The sequence below is a fragment of the Brachycentrus maculatus genome, unplaced genomic scaffold (genome assembly GCF_059751285.1).
Source record: "Brachycentrus maculatus isolate JH-2025_06_01 unplaced genomic scaffold, ASM5975128v1 h1tg000692l, whole genome shotgun sequence".
Classification (NCBI taxonomy): Eukaryota; Metazoa; Arthropoda; class Insecta; order Trichoptera; family Brachycentridae; genus Brachycentrus; species Brachycentrus maculatus.
The window spans coordinates 143,348-164,898 of record NW_028281424.1 but is presented as its reverse complement, the minus strand read 5'-3'; the positions used below and the strand labels follow the sequence as shown (position 1 = coordinate 164,898).

At 29.6% G+C, this 21,551-nt stretch overlaps 1 protein-coding gene across 1 annotated transcript; it reads right to left on the bottom strand.

Annotated features, from left to right (window-relative positions):
• Positions 1 to 1,318: 1,318 nt before the first annotated feature.
• Positions 1,319 to 6,380, bottom strand: Tbp (TATA binding protein). The gene is made up of 4 exons (XM_088274576.1): positions 5,965 to 6,380; positions 4,292 to 4,428; positions 3,265 to 3,508; positions 1,319 to 2,322 (listed from the first exon to the last, which is right to left on the bottom strand). Exons 1-4 carry the CDS (start codon positions 6,217 to 6,219, stop codon positions 2,047 to 2,049), a joined length of 912 nt encoding a protein of 303 aa, XP_088130702.1. The 5' UTR covers positions 6,220 to 6,380; the 3' UTR covers positions 1,319 to 2,046.
• Between the last annotated feature and the right edge of the window lie 15,171 nt (positions 6,381 to 21,551).

Below are 21,551 nucleotides of genomic sequence, written 5' to 3'. Positions count from 1 at the left end.
ATGACATGCACATGTTGACAGAATTAATCCCTGAAGAGCTAGGGATGCCTATATGACTTATTGCTGTCTGCCTAGAGAAGCACATACATCTAGAAATAATTTTGAAGAGTTTTAAAACATAACATATAGCATATAGCTATGCATAACATATAGCACATAGCATATAGCTATGTATAATATAAAATAGTTTTCTGAGAGGCCATTGGCACACAGAAAATATCACTTAACAGAGACAGGCATAGTGAGAGTGCTGCTTGATATAATAACGACTGTAGATGCTGGTAACCGGGTTACTGTATTAAACAGGGGGAAAAGATGAACTTATTGATTCTATAAATAAGCCCAATGAGAGAAAAGGAGAATGAATTGCTGAAAACAGATTGATAATGAACCCGTCCAAAACAGAACATCTCTAGATAGCCACACCGAAATGACAGAATTTAATTTCTAACACGACACTACCCAATACAAGGACCATCACTTTACCGGCTGTCAAAATGATAAGTGTATTCTTATATTCTGATCTCTCTCTTGAGACCCTAATCAGTAAAATAACAAGTACATGTTCTAAGGCAAATTAAGAGCTTTCGCAAGAATCTGCCAGCTAATGCCGCCTATCAATTGATAAATGCATTTGTAATATCTAGGGTATACTATTGTAACAGAATTTATACAATCTACCGAACAATAAATCAGTTTTACTGATTAGGCTGATTTTTTAATTTCTAAATTCAATCACTTCACTCCACCACTTCATTAGTTATGCTTTCCCGAAAGGGTTAAATGTAAAATTTGTCCACCAATGTATAAATGCATTCATAATACGGCTCTAGAGTATCTTAAAGAGCTGTGCATTCCAATAAACTGATCTATATGAATTAGTCAAACACTTGGATCGGCTACAACTGACATGGGTAAAATGAATGTACCAACTCACAATCAGTGTACTAAATTTGCCTAGCGTGCCTTTGTTATTGCCGACTGATGGCATGGAATGCTCTTCCACCAGCAGCTAGGAGTGAGTGTGAGATGACATTAGAAAAAAACTAAAAACGTATTTGTTTGCTGAATCATTTCCATAATTTTATTTTCCCAAATTTATCATAGCGCCCTTGAATAAGCATATTACAAAAATGATGTTTTATAAATAATTCAAAATTAGTATTAAAAATACAGGATTCCTGTTCATGTCAACTGATTTGGCGGAATGCAGTAGCAGTCTGAGGGCTATTCAGAATGAAATCGATCCAGAATCAGATGACATACTAATCTCAGGAATACTTATTTTACGTCATCAGGAGAAAAATTAAAGGCTATATGAGTTTTTATAAAAATATTTATTTAAATACAAAATGGTATGCAATTAATTATGTTATTTCAACAACTTTCAAATTATTCAAATTGAGTCATCTCTTTGTTGTATAAACATGTATAAGAATTGAAACCCAGGTGAAATATTGATAAATGCAAAAATTTTAAAACAAATTTTTGGTATATTACATATTACACCCATCCTTCGCTTTACGGAAAGATCTTTACCTGTGTGGTTTATATTTTTAGTTATAAAGTTATATTTATCATTTCATACTGCTGACGAAGCATTAATGTATGTGTATCTTATGGTACATACATAATATAATTTTTTTGACATCTGAACATAGATAAAAGAAGAATATGGGAATAAGTCTGGGTATTTACAGGGCTTATGACCTGTCATTGGTTACTGATTAAGTGATCACTTTACACACGTGCAACATTCACCATTCTACCCATGATAGACAACCACACTACTCAAATTTGGAATAAGTGTCATACTATAATTATTATTAAGCTGTAACAAACAAATAATTAGACTCAAAATTTAAACAATCAATATTTCTATGTAATAAATATACTTAATAATTAAGTCATCAAAAGAAAACCAAAATTTTTCAAAATGAATATTGAAACCCTCCATAATGTACACACTTAATTCTAAGATGTAAAAAAACTATGAAAGTATGTACAGCATGTTAACAAGACATCGAAATGAATTTCACAATCAGTTCATTGTTTTTTGAAACTTTTGAGTATGGGATAAATGTTTTCAAAAGCGTCATATATTTCCGTTCGCACCTTGGCCCCAGTTAGTACCACCTTACCAGAAACAAAAATAAGTAAAACTATTCTGGGCTTCACCATTCTGTAAATAAGGCCGGGGAATAATTCAGGTTCGTAAGAACTAAACTGTCCGTGGGTCAACACTAGACCTTCTAACCTTATAGGGAACTTGACATCACAACTGCCAACCATATTTTGGATTTTAAAGTCCAAAAATTTTGCCTGTGAACAAAAGAAACGAGTTTTTATCAAAATATAATGAAATTTAAAATAGTATTATGTAGCATATATTTTTCAAAATCACAGTAAAGATTGATTCAAGATTTCATGATGCTGTTGGACTATACATAAGATTGCTTATATGTATTCATCTTTTCACATTATATCAACTCACTGTATTTTTATATTACAAATGATATTTATGCCTTATGAATATTAGAAGCCTGCACACTATATGAAATAAATAAAATGAAAAATGGGAACAAAAAAATAGTAAAAATAACAAATATATGTCTGCAGAAGATAGTTGATATAGAAATATATCAACTTCATAATATAAATATACTGAACGCCCTTTGTGCGCGTTTTTTTTAAATATAATTTTGAAACAATATGGTGTAAAAAAATTCATCACAATGCGTAAAAGTAATTTGGAATTTCCTACATCCTTTGCATGAACATACTCTTTATATATAAAAAATATAAATATATTATATATACTCTTTAGTAATATATTATATATACTCTTTAATATATATATATTATATATACTCTTTAGTCCTATGTGGAGGAGGGATTGGGTGATTTTTTTTATTATCTTTGATTTTTTAAAGTATTTTTGAAATAAAGTTAAAAAACAATAAGTAATAATGAATTTTTTGTTTTACTACTATGAAACGATTTTTATACAGGGAAACATATGTCATTTTTTTAAAATTCAATATACTTTTTTTCACATTTTACCATATAAAAATATATGGTATCTCGTAGAACATATCTATTGTGTAAATGGGAAGTACATATATGTCGAGTTTGTTATTTGCTATTATGCATTATGAATTTATTTTGTTAAGTAAAATCAATTAAAATTAGGGATCTGGCTAGCACCCAATCCACAAATTTTTTCCCAATGTAATTATAGTACATACATTTCAAGAATCTTACCGTGAAACCTAATTTTTGAATAATCCTAGCATATTTTCTGGCAGCTAATCTCGAGTCATCTTCACTTTTAGCTCCTGTGCAGACCATTTTACCAGATGAGAATATTAACGCCGTCGTTCTCGGTTCCCGAATTCTCATAATAACAGCGGCAAATCGCTTCGGATTGTATTCAGCATTACGAGCGTGTAATGCAATTTTTTTCAAATCTAATTTGCAGTTCAGGTTCACAGTGGATACAATGTTTCTGGAAGCAAAATAAATCAATATTAAGGTTTAGATTTTATTACCGAGTAGTTTCAATGAAGATATTATACAATCAGAAAGTCCTTTGAATATTTGTATGCAGTATGCTGTCCCAAATATCGCTCACTCCTTTCAAGAACGTCATAAATCAAAAAACTTGATTTTTCAGGAGAACGTTTTTAAAGTTTAAAAATATAATACAATGTGTTAAAAATAAATATCAAGCCACTTATTGAACTTTTTACTGTGCAACAGATCTTTTTATGTAAAACGTGATGGTTTTTTCTCCATTTGAAAAATATTTAGTTTATTTAAAAAAATAATTAAACAATACCTTTTCTTCAAAATGCAAAAACAACACTTTCTGCCCTGGAGCGGGTAAATATTAAGTTAAAAATATGCCTCTTTTGCTGGGATATAGTACATTTTCTGGGCATTCCGAAAACATGCACAACTGAAAATTGACGAATTTTGATTTATGACGTTCTTGAAAGGAGTGAGCGATATGTATAAAGAATCACTGTGGTGACTACCCGCCTAATTACTAAATCAGATCTAAAATAATTTCTAGGATAATATGCAAAAATAAATATGTTAAATTAAATACATCGGGAGGGCTTCTAACTTCTAACTTCCAGCTTCTTATGTGAACACACCTAATAGCAACTCTGTGTGTCTCAAAATTTGCCATTAAAACAGAACTAGATTTACTATTACTCGGACACAGTACCTAGTGCCTCAGATTCAATTGGATATTGCATTTTTACATTATTTAGGAACTCACTGGAGTTGTGGAAGAATGTCTGAAGAGTGGGGGGTCATGGGAGTCATGGGCGTACCGGGGCCACTCATTTGGTTCAGGGCACTTGTTGGGGCCATCCCCATACTGCCTGGACCGACCATTGGAGACATCATATTTTGCTGAAACACGGATGGATTGTCTCGATTGAAAAAATATAAACATGTTGCATAGAACATTCCTTTAAATTCAAAACTGTCATATTACATAATTTATGATTTCTTAGATTATTTTCTAATTATAAACAGTTATTTTCAAATTCTTAACATTTACAACATTCATTTAATTTACTTGTGCCTACAGTCTGATAAGAAAAAATATAAACTGTTGTAGGTGAAAGCATTAACTTATTATCAAACACTGTACATCCTTGTCTACACTTTTTCATTCGAATCATGATTTGGTGTGGTTAGCCAAAATACAAATTAGTGAACAGTGAAGTGTACAGTGAAGGCACATATAATGGTGTTCAGCAATTGGTTAAACTAGATAGATTGAAAGAAGTTGCTTCTTGAGGTTTTACTGCCAATGGATGGAATAAGTGACACAGGCGCCGTGGCGTAGTCGGGTAGATGCTCGACTGCCAAACTGGTGTTGCAGGTTCGATTCTCATCAATTGCAAAATGAATTCAAGAAATATTTCGTTTTCAATTGGTCTGGGTGTTTGTTATGTATTTTTCACATATACATTCCCTTTCTTAGCTATCCTACCTGCAGATAAGCCGCTAAAATAAAGGTTATGCGGGTTAATCCTTAAAAATAATAAAAGTTGCGATAATAGTTTTTTTTTGTAAAACTTATTGTCCCAACCAATGGCGAATGAAACAGTTATTTAAAGAATAAAGCTTATTGATCGTAATTAATTTATTGCACGTGTATAATGTGCAACACATTAATTTCTAAGATAACTAACATAAACAGATCATTAACCCGATGGTTGCCAGAGACGAGATATCTCGGCAAATGGCGGAGTGCCCGTATGGCCAGAGACGAGATATCTCGTCAGTACTTTTGATGACGTATTACTCCGCAGTTTTAACTCATATTGACAATCTGTCAAAAACGGAACATACATTGCCATCAGTTGAAGTTGTCACAAAATATTTTATAAAGTTTTTAAATACTTTTAAGTATCACTTTCAGCTGACAGTTGACAGATGTCATTAGGGCTACCACTCAAACCACTTGAAATATTGATTATTTTAATCGATTGTTTTGAACGCCAGGGGTTTTTATTTTGCTCAATTTTTTTGTGTTTTTCTTATTATTTTAAAATATTCCATTGATAAATAATAGTTGTGTGTTAATATTAAATTTAATAAAAACTTGCGTGTGCGACTTAGTGTGACAACCCTGAAAATTTGAAACTGGTTTAACTTCAAGAATAAAACTCTAACAATCGATGCGGGATATAATATTTGGTAAGTAAATTATAATTCAATAAAAACAACAAAAAAAAATCTTTAGACAACTTTTTTTTTCAAAAAAATACTTGGCCTGTTGAGCACTGCGGCGTAATTTATTTGCGGCTATGAAAAGGTTAAAAAAACAATAGGTACATTTAACTAAAAACAAAAAAAAGTCATTTGGTCCATAAAGCTTATTTGAATTATAAGGTAAGAAAATATATTTAATCTGGTTAGTTTAAAGACCCTTACCGGCGTTTGGGGCTGCATCATACTTTGTGGGGTGGCGAAACCGGGCGCATATGTGTGGACGGGTCTCTGTGGGGTCATGATGGAAGGCATTGCGGAGCCGAACACGCCCATACTTGGTGAGGCTCCCATGGGAGCTAAAGGGGGCATCTGCTGCTGCAATGCATTTGGTAGAATCTGTTGATCTTCCTCCGGCTGGTGAAGTGGGGTCCCGATACTAGGTATCGAGAACCCGGGACTTGGTAGCATTTGATCCATAGTTAAGATAAATTAAAGTCCCGGGGACGCGTTTCTATATGATTCAGTTTCTTTGCAAATGAAAGTCTGGTGTAAACTCAATGTTTTTTATAATGAAACAAACGATACACAAACCCCCTTACACGCGTAATCACGCCGTTTAATCCATAGAAAAATATTTTTCACCAAATTCAAAACGTCAAAACAACTCTAGTGTTGCCTTTATAAAAGAAAGATAAATAAAATACTTGGTATCTACCTACAATCTGGAGGGCGGTTGTAATATCTTTATAAAAGTCGTATTGTGAATTTTGAGTTCATTATCATGTGTGTTTATGAATAATTAAAAATCCGGATTAATCAAACATTGTTATGTTACTATTTGAATGGTAAATTAGTATACATAATCCACAAAATTAAATTTAAAGAAAAAGTTGATGTACGCCATATTACAAAATGCAATAATATCTATTATCTATATCTATATCTATTAAAAATATATACATTTTGTCTTAAACATAACAAACCAACGGAAATTTAAAAAAAATGCTCTAGAAAATTCAACAACATGTGTATGTTCCAATTGCTATTTTAAAACATATATTGGTATATATGAGGCGAGGCTAAGACTGAACTGCATTTGGTTCTGTATGTATGTTTTAAAATGCGCAATTAACAAAAATGACTCATATAGGTATCTCTAGTCAACTATATGGATATCAAATATTTAAAACAAAGATTTAAGCAGTCTGAAAGGATGAAGTACATATAATTGATCAGTCTTCATCATGAGATGATAATAAATATTTTTTTCAATATGACTAAAATATGTTTAAAATCACTTGGATATTTTAGAAAAAGCTCTTTTCCGGAATACGGATATTATTTGAGCACCTTTTTAACAACTTAATTTTTGTAATATTTTTTGAGTAACATTTTTTTTAACATCAAATATTTTAATTTTTTTTTCAATTTATTCAATAATAATTAATATAAACTTACAAACTAAAATTTGAAGCGTATACATGTTTGTAATATGTCGAGGACGGGATTGAGTTTATTTTATCAAAATGTGAACTTTGAGTAAGTATCTGTAGTTTATAATATTAAAAATAATATTTATGTCAGTCAACCTAGTGTGCTTTTCAGCTAGTAATTGATTTTGTTTTGAGTATGCAATAATCATGTTTCTCGTCGTGAAATTTTACAAATCATTTATTTTATTCTAAATGAAATAAATAAATTGCAACAATTCAAAGTTTTTTACGATGTATTTCAAACCTTCAAATGTTAATAATTGTTGGCGCAACGTGCATACTACACAATTTGGCTTCCAAAAAATGCGGTTTTGATAGTAATAAAAAGTCCTTACTTTTTAGAAAATAATTAAATGACGACGTAATTTTGTCATTGAATACACACAATAAATGTGTCAACATGAAGACATAATGAGTACTGTTGTCTTAATGAACTCGGGTTGGATGTAAATAAAGTGTTTAAGCCTATTAAGATGTAAATTATTACTCGAGTAATAGCCCGAATAACAATGTGTCTATTGATAACGAAAGCTATATTTGATACTATGAGAAAAATCTGACGGAAAATGCTGTTGTTCACATCAACATGAAGGCTAAATTAAACAAAAGGTCATTAAGTTTCCCTGTCACGTGGTTCTTTTAATTTGATTAACATCATTATGTAGCAGTATTTCAAGTGGGGTTAAATCTTTGTACAAAAAAGGTGGATTACCCCACACATGGGTATGATCTTGAATCTTAACATAGAGGAAAAACGTTGTGGAGATGTTAATATGGAAGTCTGGATATTTACATGGCTTAGTACCTGTCTTTAATTCATTTAAGTGATCACTTTAAACACTGTGTTACATTCAATATTCAATCCATGATATATAAGCATGTAACATAAAAAAATGTTATACACAACATTTTTTGCATCTCAATTTTTTTTTGATCATGCTTGTCGAATCACTAGAACTTCACTAGAGACATTTATTAGAGAGATCAATATTTCGAAACTGGATCATATATACATATATAGAACTTTCAAGAATTTAAGTAGTGTAATTGTCAATAATGTGTAGAATTGGTGAATGTTATACGTGTGTAAAGTGATCACTTAAACTAGCCTATGACGGTTGTCAGCCCCGTAAATGCCCAGACTTCCATATTCTTCTTCATCTTTGATGAGATGTCAAAAAATAATATAACTTTAAACATAAAGAGTACACCCACTCGCAGAACGAAAATGTTATAAAACTTATAAACGAGCCTAAGTAAGGCCATGACAAACGGTGATGTATAAGCCGTAGCTAGATTACAGAGTCACTTGGGCGTTACAAAATTCAAAAATTACTCTTTGTTTCGTAATAAACTGTATCTATCGTGCTAAACACATGGTAGTAAATAGGCGCTTTAAGCATCAAATACCTAATAATAAAAATGCAATGTCAATATACCTACATATTGTATTATTTAACATTTTTACTTATAAACCGGTTATAGTATATTCATTAAAGGATGTAAAAATGTTTGTAAAAATCTGTTACATTTTACAACAATTTAAAACAGTTTCAATGTCATAAATGAGATCGGAATGTTATTTTAACGACAGTTGTGTGACGAAATGTCGTGAGAAATCTGCGTAATATTACAGCTGCTCACTGCTAAATGTTACAGCAAACCCACTTAACAAAAAATCCTTGACAAATAAAGAAATGTCATAATAATTTATATATACTCGTAATCCATGTCTCATAAAATGATTATAAGAATAAGCGTAAATCTCCGTTGGTGAGAGAATCATGCTGATTATTATTTTTACGTGGCCAAAAATACTAATAATAAACGTGTTATCAGACATTCAATAACAGAAAATGCTTTATAACACATTTTTAAATAACAGAAAATACTTTTTATAACATATTTTTGGGCTACGATTGAATATGTAAATTAACGTTTTGGCTACGTAGCATGGAATCCTCTTTTCGCTAAAAATAAATATTTGTTAATTGTTTTTCGTTAACTTAACTTTCTGATAAAACCGATTGATAACCGGTCTAAAAATGACAAAGTTATTACAAATAAGCCTAGAAGTAAGGTTAAAGTTATTTATACTACGTTGTTAAATCGTTAACTTCCGTACTGAATTCTAGCCCTCGCCACTTTATACCTATATAAATAAGTTTATTAGTGGTTAACACGTATGCCACTTAGTTTGAGATCCAAAATTGATTTCCGGCTTTCATTAAAATTATTGTATCGTTAATTATACATAAAATATCAAGATATGCACATAAAATCCTTTTTAGTTCTAAGGGTAGCAATTTTTTTTATCTTTTTACATGCGTAGGTTTATCATCAGTAGGTTATATAATATATAATAGTTATTATTAATGTAATATATAATATAATAATTAATATTTAATATAAAATACTTATTATTATTTATAATTTTTTTATTTTATCCAGTATTATCATTATCATAACGAAAATGAGTTTTGTGAACTTTTTTTTCCTTTTACGATTTGGTTTTGTGTGATATGAAAAAAAAAGTACAAAAATAATATGTTAATAATATGTATGTATGAGGGAGATCGCAAATTAATAATCACTACTACTGATCCTTATACCCACCCATTTGTGCATAGGGCACTGCATCAAATTGATGCAATGTTAATTTGAGAGTTTATTATATGAAAGCAAGATGAGCAGTCCTGCGTTACAGGTCCAGTCCAGGGAAATAAATAAATATTATAGAAAAAAAAGATATTTCTTTTAATCTCCTGAGAATGGAACTCGCGACCTCCAGCATGGTAGCCAAATGTGCCAAACACAACTCTGGAGGTAGACGATTTTTTTTTAATTTAATTAAATTAAATTTTGAATTCATCAATCTACATAACTATGTTATGTGAAATATCGTGAATATTGAATTAGTTCAGTCGGTAAAACGATTTTTAGTGAGTATCCAGTATTTAATTTTTTTTAATGTCTGTTTATTTACCAAAAAAACACAATCAGTGTTTATTTGAATTTTAAATTTAGATTCTAATAGCGTGCAGCACAGAAAGATTGAAAGCGCTCAAACCCTTCAGCATGTGGGTATTTCTGTGACATATGATACACAGGTGCGTGCGTTTCATGTAGGCGAAAAGCAGCGCCTATCCTAACTTACCCGCGTGACATATAAAAACACAACCAGTACTACTCTACCTTACTTACTTAGCTAACCTTGCTGCCTACCTCTACTGCCTACCCTAATTAATTATTCTCCATGCACGCCATTGATGCTACATGACATTTGAGGAACAATGTTGTTGTGTATTTTGCTTTTGAGATTATAATTTTTGTATGAATGGGGAACTGCTAATAAAATTTATTTAAGAACACCACTGAAGTTTTTTTTTAAATATAATTATACGGTGGTACTTAAATTAAGCATATTTTCAAGTACATATATTAAAAATCTCGGAAGCAGGTAGTAATTATTAATGTTAAAAAGTAGGTGAAATGCATCAATTTACTGGAAATGTTTGCGTGTCAAATTACTTGTATATTTAAAATTATAAGACAGCATTATGAAATGTAGTTATAACACGGACCAATTAAAAATAAGTTGGTTTAAAAACGAAAATGTAAAAAATTGTCCAAATAATTATATGAAACAATTGAGAAATTCGGGCACTTTCTCACCCGCTAATTCACATGCTACAAATAAGAAAACAGAAACAAGTTTCTGATAAAGGTATTTATGTTTTACATTTTAAATAATCATTCAAACAAATATTTTGTCAGTAAACATAATTTTTTTCATGAAAATATGCAAATAAATAATCGCGTAAAAACTTTATTTTGAAACGTAAGATTAATAAAAAGTTATAAAAATTAAAATAATATTATTCCAGCTGGGATGAATTCAAGTTCAGTATATAAATGTAGGCGCATGATATTATTAAACTAAAAACTTAAGATAAATTAAATTAAATTATATCTAAACTATTAAAGTATATTATAATGTAAGCTAATGATACGGGTAAGCAATTTTATTGGCTTATAAATATTGTCATTGAATAGGTAAATCAAAGAAAGGAGAGAACGTGTCATTTAAAATATTTTTGGTAATATAACTAAATTATGATAGCCACAAAAGATATTCGATGATTCAATGATTATTTTAGGATACTATTAAATCTTTTGTATTTCAAAGGTAATTATTATTAATTATTACGTCTCCTTGAACTCCATTACAGCATCAACATAAACACATATAAATCTTAAGCGAATTATATTATGTGGCTACTGCGTACTAGGCAGTAGTTAGGTATGACAAGAGATTGCCAACGGATATCAAAACAAATACAGGACGTGAGCATATTACTTTTTTTCACTCAAGGTCTTGTTGTCTGTAGTCAGAAGTCTGTGTAGACTATGTACTCGTATATGTATGGTACACTGCCTACACTATGCGAATCAACGTGGAGCTTTTAACGCAACCAAACTCTTTCAAAAGTACGAGTAACTTCCTCCCGTCATTCTATAGTCAGCTGATGACAACTGCTGTAGAGCTGTCATTTTTAATGCGTTGTGCGATGCCGGTCACCGTTCGATGTATTGAAATAATAAAACGATTTTGGTTTCCTTGAGCATTTGTCAGGAATAAAATAGGGTCAATAAATAGAAATAAATAAACGATAACACTAATTTCGAAACAATAATTACGGTTAAATCGTATAGTTTATTACAGTTAACATAAACTCTAATTAAATGATCGGCTTGTCAAGAGTAAAATGACTTAAATCTCAAATTGGATAATAGAAAATCAAATTAACCATAGATGATGCATAAAATATTGGACCGGTAAATATGAGTATAAATTATCATTGAAAATCTTTTTATATTTAACGAAGGCACTTGCGTTTTTTTTGGAGTTTTTGACTAATGGGTCCAGAGTATTTATTAATGTTACAATATTCTTCTTCTTCTTAGTGATGGCCTTGTTGGTATATTTAATAGGGATTAGCCTCCCGTAATGTCGATTCCCAGCGGTCAATTCATCACTTTGGTGGACTTCCCGGGAGTTGTCTACCTTGGAGTTAGTCATGCAATGCTATGCTAAGGAGTTCGGATGGTTGCATTCTCCTCACATGCGCATACAATAGTCTTCGTTGCCTTCCCCACTTTATGATATCTCCGATCTCGCATATTTCTCTTATCCTGGTATTCCTTATTCTATCTTGTAGACTTATGCCAGATATGGTCCTTAGAGTCTTCATTTCTGACGTTCTTAACCCGTTTTTTGTTATTTTATTATTCTTTGATTTTAAAGAGTAGTTTTTTGTTATTATTTTATCATGTACAGAAATATTTCAATTTCATTCTTTTTCCCAGAATATAGCATTATTGAATATTGAATTGAATTGAATATTAAATATTGAACTAAGAATATTTGCAAAAACAGAGTGGTGTGGCGTTCTTACCCCTGCGTTAGTTCGCTAGTTAATTACTATTTTCCCAGGCAGAAGTAGCTTGTTATTAAAAATAGGAATCAAATTGTATTAGAGTGGATTCGAGCCCTGAAACTCTGAATTTGAGGCACGCCACTAATCGCGGGACCGAAAACCGACTCACATTATTGATATTTTTTATCACAAATAATAATGAGTAATTATGAAATGAAAATTGTATGGAAGGAAATGCAGGTATAAATTTATCTGTAATATTTTTCATAATAAAGGTTTAATACTTTTTCATTAGATTCCGCATTCTTTGCCATTATTTATTCAATAGAATGTTTGATAATTAGAATGGTTCCGTGGCTGAATGGATTTTAGACATTTAATGATCGAGAGGTCAAATTACCCATTATATTATTTAATTATTACAATTTTACTTAATTTCTCGAGAGGAAGGAATCGTAATTTTTAAGACTTTTTCTAAATAAATAAAAGTCACGAATAATTTTACGAGCTTAATTTTACGCAAAAGATGATAGTCTAAGAAATACATATATTGGGTCTAATAAAATTCATCAATAAAGTTCAAAAGCGTGACTTTTAAATTGAAAGCAGTATGCGCTTATTTCAATAATTTTAAGATTCTACCAACATTATAATATTTAAAATATGTATTATGGATAATAAATTATTTCTTCTTGATCGTACATTCTCGATCATAGAGAAATAAAAAAGTATGCTTACTTAGCATGCACTCTGAGCTCGTGAATAAGGCATCTCAATAGTTATACTCGTAGGCTTCCCTTGTAATTGGTCGTATAACGTTATTCTCCCTAGATTATTTTTAAATTTAATCGAAATCTTTCTGAGTCTTGGTTAAAAAATTGGTTTTAAGTTCCTTCTCTCTATATACGTTTGTAATGAATCTGAAAACTGCTCACCTTCACTTATAATTTAGTACATCAGATATTTAAATATATAAGTGTAACGCTACGCATAACACTGAATAAAAGAAGTCGATAATAATCCAGCAACATAATTGAAATATAAATTATTAAAAATACATTAAAAAAATACGTACGATTAATATAACATTTTTATTGAGTATTTACATACAAAAACACATTCGAGATTACAAAAAAAAACATTAAAAAAGTGGTTAAACTTTGCAAGGGGCGTGTCAATGAGATGTCGTAATGCGAATGTTGGTAAGAAAGTAGATCTCACAATATTCAATCACCCCTCCTATACAGTTAATTCATCAAAACCTTATCAAATCAATTATCAAAGTCATAGATGTCTTGCAATAACATTGATTTGACCCAAATTTTGAAGTATACTTCTTATTATAAAGTGGAAATATATGTAAATTTATGTGAACATATTTACAAAGAAGACGTCTAGTGTCACAGCGTGTGAAAATAGTAGTTTTTAATATTTGTATTATATATATATATATATATATATATATATATATATATATATATATAAATATATATATATATATATATATATATATATATATATATATATATATATATATATATATATATATATATATATATATATATATATATATATATATATATATATATATATATATATATATATATATATATATATATATATATATATATATATATATATATATATATATATATATATATATATATATATATACATATATATATATTCATATATATATATATATATATATATATATATATATTTATATATATATATATATATTTATATATATATATATATATATATATATATACATATATATAAATATAAATATATATATATTTATATATATATATATATATATATATATATATATATATATATATATATATATATATATATATATATATATATATATATATATATATATATATATATATATATATATATATATATATATATATATATTGTACGGTTGTAATAATTAATATATGAATTAAACATTGTCCGCCTCCGGAGTGTAATGGTCAGCACGCTCGGCTACCGTTCTGGAGGTCCCGGGTTCGATTCCCAAGGGGGGTAAAATAAATATGAGTGATTTTTTCCCTGTAATATTTATTGGACTGGTACCTGAAGCGGAGGGCTGATCACCTTTCCTTCATGTGTAAACGATCAAGATAACACTGCGTTAATATAACACAGTGCCGTATGCACCATTGGGGTGTGGATAAGGGTTTTATTATTATTATTATTATTAAACATTAGTAAACTAATATTAGCAGATAATAAATATTTACCAAATACTCGATGGTTTGATTATTTTAAAACTATTAAAAGTAGTTGGATATTTTATATACTGTATATTATCACGTCGGAGTGAAAAAAACTATGTGTAAAAGTGCAAATTTCTTCTCATTCCTTTATTAACCCTCCTATGAAGATTTGATGGAATGTTAATGGTAAATGTTATAAATCTATGTTAAGTAAATTATTAAATTAAGTAAATTATTTTTTTATTATTAATAAAATTAAAAATAATAAGATCGTGATTATATTATCGATTATAAATGTTTTGACAGTTTTTCGTCTTGTAAGAATTAAATGCGTATATCAATAAAACAAATTTACTTTCAAATAAATTATTTATAGTATTGAGAATTTTCAAATCGTCGTTTCAAATTTCAAATCTTTATTTTTTTATTGTTGTATCAACGGAGATTTATATTTTAACACTTAATTTATGTGCTATTATTTGAAATATCTTTTTTTTCATCATTAAGGAAGTTAGTTTTCAAAACGTGTAATGTGAGTTTAGTTGTAAACTGAACATGAAAACACGCAAAACGTGTATATGTTAATTATGAACTTGTATTATTTCTATTTTTCTGAGTGATTGTGGAACTAGAAACCATTCCCATAATTTGTTTTGCGAAATTTCACTAATCTATTATTTACATAAGCTTTTATGACACGTCATCTTCATGGGTAATCTAAGAACATCTTTGAAAGGAGATACAATCTTAGGAACACAGTAGGATTCAGTTCTTAAGAACTCTGTAAATTTCTTTATTTCCCAATTTCCGTTCGTCCATTAATACCTATTCGTCTAATTAAATTGCTCGACGTTTTTCAACTCAGTTACTAATTTCACATAAAAAATCTGTTATTTGTTAGTATTTCTTAGTAGAAATCAAAACCTTAAAAAAGTAATACTCGTAGAAAGTCACTGTATAAAAACAAAATAAATATATTATGATTTATTAAAGGGCAAATTAATTTTGATTCGTTGTAAATTAAATTAAAGGTTATTTCCTCTTCTAGTTTCTGTTAAACACAGACCCGAGACATTTGGATTAATTTTTGAAAGCTTTTAATCTCCCAAAATGTTATTGACCATGAACATTAACAAATATGTCGATATGATTTAAAATACTAAGATTAAAGTTTTTAAATATGCTTCAATCATCCCACGTAACTCACTTTTGGAGTTTAAAATGGAAGGAAAGTGCTCCATTTTTTTATAAATAAAATAATATGAATCCACATGCACATTCATAAATCGTAAGTTTAAAATACCAAAACCGTTCAAATTTTATATGATGTCGCAGAAATGTTCACACAGGTGAAGGATTCGAGTGTTCACGCTCATTGTTTTGTACTCTATTGATCTTGTTATCATTTTAATTAAATCAAATGTGGCGAGAGTTGAATCGTTTTTAAAATTATTATTATAAAAATTAATAGTTTTGAAGTAATTTGTACTGTCGTAAAAATTAAAGCATTTAATTTTTACGAATCGAAAAATTCAGAGATTTTAAAAACAAATATTTTACACTCTTAGTTGATAAACGATGTAAATTTTTAAGACATTAATCAGTATTGTCGATCGTGTCTAATATTGACTTTAACCCACTTATAAACGGATGAATTAAAATACCCTCACATTTGATCATTGTATTTTATAAATTTGATCTTGTCCGCCTCCGTAGTGTAATGGCGTCCGCCTCCGTAGTGTAATGGTCAGCACGCTCGGCTACCGTTCTGGAGGTCCCGGGTTCGATTCCCAAGGGGGGTAAAATAAATATAAGTGATTTTTTCACTGTCATATTAATTCAATATTACCCTGGACTGGTACCTGAAGCGGAGGGCTGATCACCTTTCCTTCATGTCTAAATGATCAAGATAACACTGCGTTTATATGATGCAGTGCCCTATGCACCATTGGGGTGCGGATAAGGGTTTTATTATTATTTTATTATTTTATAAATACGACAAGATAAAACATTAATCAAACTAGATTATGCTTTTTAGGATGTAATTAGCTTTATTCGTTATTATTATTTAGCGCTTTGAGTAGGCACAGTGCGTCATGAATAAGGTTAATGTTGATCCATTTATCTGAACCGGATATTACGAATGGTCCTAGCGGCAACTGAAGGTTAGGTTCATTCATAGAATTCACTCGGATTTCAGAGAAAAATGGTCATGAAGTATTTTACGGTTCCTAATTGTTCAGGGATTGCATATTTATGTACAATCGATTTACTTAAAGTATGATTAAAATTTCAGTTAAATGTTTATTACATGCGTAATGTAAAAAATATATGAAATTTTCAATAAGCATATAATTTTTTTTATTGAAAAAAATTTGTATATATTTTTTAAGTGAATTTTCATGCAAAATGTGTGTAATAATTTTCTACACTCAATTCAACGAAATTTACACACAAGAATCTTTGGAAAAGTTTTGCATTTAACCAAATAACTAATAATTCTTTTTATTTGATTAAGTAAGTACTTATTGGAATATGCAGAATATAATAAATAAATGTAATTAATTTTACATATTTGGTTTTCAGAACATAACCCTGAGTAATAATCTGGATAATTCCATGATTACATATAAAGTTGGATTCAGTTCCGTTTGCTATGTGAAGAATGTGTGTACATACATAATGTCGTTCTATGCAGCAGCTCCTATTGAGTCACTGGACCAATGGACACGAATGGCTCCAAATAGTTTCGTGTTAACCAATATCGAACCTTGCACTAATTCATTATTCATTATTCCAGCTAAACAAGCTCTTTATTATTAACGTGATTCATAATACCAAAGAGTGGCGTAATTATCGAAACAATATATAGCCTTAAAAACATTTCAGAAATTTACTTTTCGTATAATTCGTCAAAAGCCAAAATGTAAAAAGCAATTAAAAATCACGTTATCTAATTAAAGAATTACTTCTAACTATACAGTGGCATATTCATGACTAAAACAATTTTAAGAAATACACATTCGACTCCTAATTGGAAGGGTTGAGAAAGAGGTCAGTAACTACTCGTGCTTTGAGAAAGTATTTTAATACATGAACAGATATTTCCTCATTTTGACATCCCAACGTAGATGTAGAATAATATGGAGGTCTAGGTATTTACAGGGCTCATGACCTGTCATAGGTTGTTTAAGTAATCACTATACATACTACAACATTCCACCTATGATTGTCAGCCACAAGACTCAAATTTTTGGAACTCCTAGATATTATATCTATATTATTTTTATTTTAGTGAAATGACACTTATTTGAAATAAGAAATCAATATTCATTAATAAATAAAATAGAATAGAAGTTCTATTTTTTTAAAGACGAAAAGTTTATTTATTTAACGTGATATTTTAACCATTTTTAGGAAATTATGAAAGTTTTGGAGACAACGTCGATAAAAATATTATGCTACTACACTTAAAATATGACGGTAGGTATATATAATTAATTATATTATAATCCAGATTTCGTTAAAATTCAGTTGCAATAAATATCCATGAAAAATATTTGAGTGTCAGCATCCGACTGAAATTGATGAAGTCCATAATGTTTCAAATACCAATACATCTGGTAGCCAATAAATATCAGGTGTTATTCTATGCAAATTGCGCAATGTTGCTGAAACACATACGTACGTAAATATTTAACCGCCCTAAATACCGTGTACCGTGTGTATACGTATGTATGATAGGTACGTCTGTAAGTTATAAGCTTATATTTTTATTACCCATAATAAACATTGTTTAGATGAAGTGTTGTATGATTTTATTCTCTCTGATTTTTATGTATTTACATGGAGCTAACCTCTTGACCATATATACAATAAAAAAATATTAAATCAGATAAAATCTTAACTCATAAATTTTATTACCGTAAGTAGTGAGTATGTACATCGAATGAAACGTATATGAAAATGAAAAAAAAAACTCGTTTTTTTTCAATCAAACGATCTCCATCACACGTTATTACAGCACAGTATTTATAGAAAATTTAGATCAACTCAAAACGAGTGAAACGACGAATATCCGTAGAAGTCCATTATAAATACTTGCTTAAAATTGGATATACTCACTATAAATATTAGTATTCTATAAATAAACGTCTCTTCTAGTATTGCATAGCACAAAAGTGTGTAGATACTGTCATATTATATCATTAAAGTGAACCATAAATGGCAATGCTTTCCTTTTTTACAAATGAAATTCGCGCTTCGTGCTTTCCACAGCGGTGAGATAATTATTCAGAGAAACTTTATATTTCAAGTTCACGGCATTCGCATTCCTGCTTTCTGCTAGGTACTTACATATCTTTGTTCTCCTGACTAACTGTCGTAACGGACATTTATGCGAAATCTCTTAGAAACAGTTTTATTTAAATTTTAAAGCTTGTGGATGATCATCAAATATCCTATTCATATTTTTTACACATATGAACAATTTACATATTTTTAGTACATGTTTTCAAAAACAAAAATGAAATCGATATACAGTTTAATCTGACTTTTTTACCGTATACCAATAACTAAAATTAAAAAATAGACCACTCCCGAGTTCAAACCTTACATTTCAGATAAAATTAAAAACGTTCTCCTGTAAAATGTGCCCAAACGCGACAGTAAGTCAAGAAAGCACCATTGTTTATGTTTTATGTAATAAAAAAACGAATAAAAAGTCCACTTACAGATTTTGTTTCAAACAGGTTGTTTTAATGTGTATGGAAGCTTTTTTGTGAAAGTTTTAGTCGCGTCAATTAACTTCCAAAATGTTGAATAAAATATGATATTTTACATATATAAAAAATATACTTACAGATGTATGTAAAATAATTGTATCAATTTAAACCATATTTTCGTAAAAAAGTTAGAACTGACTGTTGTAACTAATGATACTCTAGACTATAGAATCAGTTATTAGCAATATATTGGGAACAACATCAAGCAATATCAATCTCTTTTTAACTGAGCAGACAACTATGTATGTATTTTGAAATATTGAAATAAGTTTAAAAAAAAGATAATAATAAGCAAATTACTATTAAGATGTATGGTGAGAATTCACAATAGTTGGTAGGTTACCAAAAGCATTGGCCAAGCATTAGGTTAGCAAGAGCAAGAGCAAGAGCATAGCCCTTAGGACAATAGTAAAACATAGTAGTTACTATGGGCAAGCAGTTGTGAACCACATAAAAGCACATAGAAGGGAATTAGAATAATATAATTTTGAACCACCAAAAAACGGTGACATTTGATCATAGCTGCTAACAATAAGCTCACCAATTTTTATACTGCTCGTAAAAAGTTTTTAATAATAACCGTATTATGTTTCACAAACATATTGCTTCTAAACAGCTGCAGAATTTACATATATGACGCATTGATTGTCTTAACATAAGCTTATCCTTGAGACATTCATAACTGTATGTTTGAAAAAAGTAAAGATAGGTAGTTAATAATAATAACAACAAAAATATTGAAACAAAATGAGTATGATCATTAATTAAATTAAATTACACATTCTTTGATGAATCCATTTTATTATCATTCACGCAAATGATTGTCGGTATTTACATTTTTATTTTTTAAAATTTATAGTGAGTTTCTGGAATTGATTTTGCGAACCGATGCCATTTTGGGTTTTTGCTAAATAATATTACAATCCTACAATTCCTCACTGCTGGTATAAAAACATCCCATGTCATCAGCACCGCAATAACAAAAATACAATAATGAGTTAATTTTAAGTGCTCTATAGCAGTATTAAGTCTTCATTTAACTATCACTTGTGATAATGTCCCTATTTTGGGCAGTCCGAAACAGCTCCTCGATGCTCCGTACTCCTGTCCACTTGTGTATATTATGGAGCCAAGCAATCCGCCTGATTTATATCTTTAAAGACATAATTTATTTTCTCCCCTTTGGGGAATGTGTAACCAATACAGTTTGTCAAACAATGCATTTAGAAATTTCTTAAAATTAGTCTCACTACCACATCAACCTACAGTTTCATCCAAATCCTTGAAATTTGCCCAAGCTGATAAAAGCATCCATTTATTATTTTGCTGATTTGAAATTCAAGATACAGAAATAACGCTAATAATTGGATCTATGTAGAAACAGCTGGTGAAATAATATTTATCGTATTGAGTTGAAGCATGTTAATAAATTCTGTCGATGTAGCTATAAAAAGTTTTTCCGTTTTCGACGAGTTTAGTGTAAATATATTTATCTCTATTTTAAAATATATGCAGTAATTTTAATGAATTCTTAAACGCATAGTCTTTAAACGCAAATTCTTCAATGTACTTATATTCGTAAGTTTAGGTCAATATGAACCCTGAGGTCAAATGGGTCACGGCTCTCGTAAGTATAAAGCCTTTCTTCAGACCCCTCCAAGGCCGAACGTTTCATTCTCTCATGATTCTACACGAGGAACGCCAATTGATCTCTTTCATAACTGATCGTACTAAATAGTTAAACTGTATAGCATCCGGGCTTACCCCGTATTCTTGTTATTATCTTCCATCAACGCGTTATTAAATTAATTGTATTTCAATATATTTTTTAAACCTTGGATTCAATCATATTTCTCT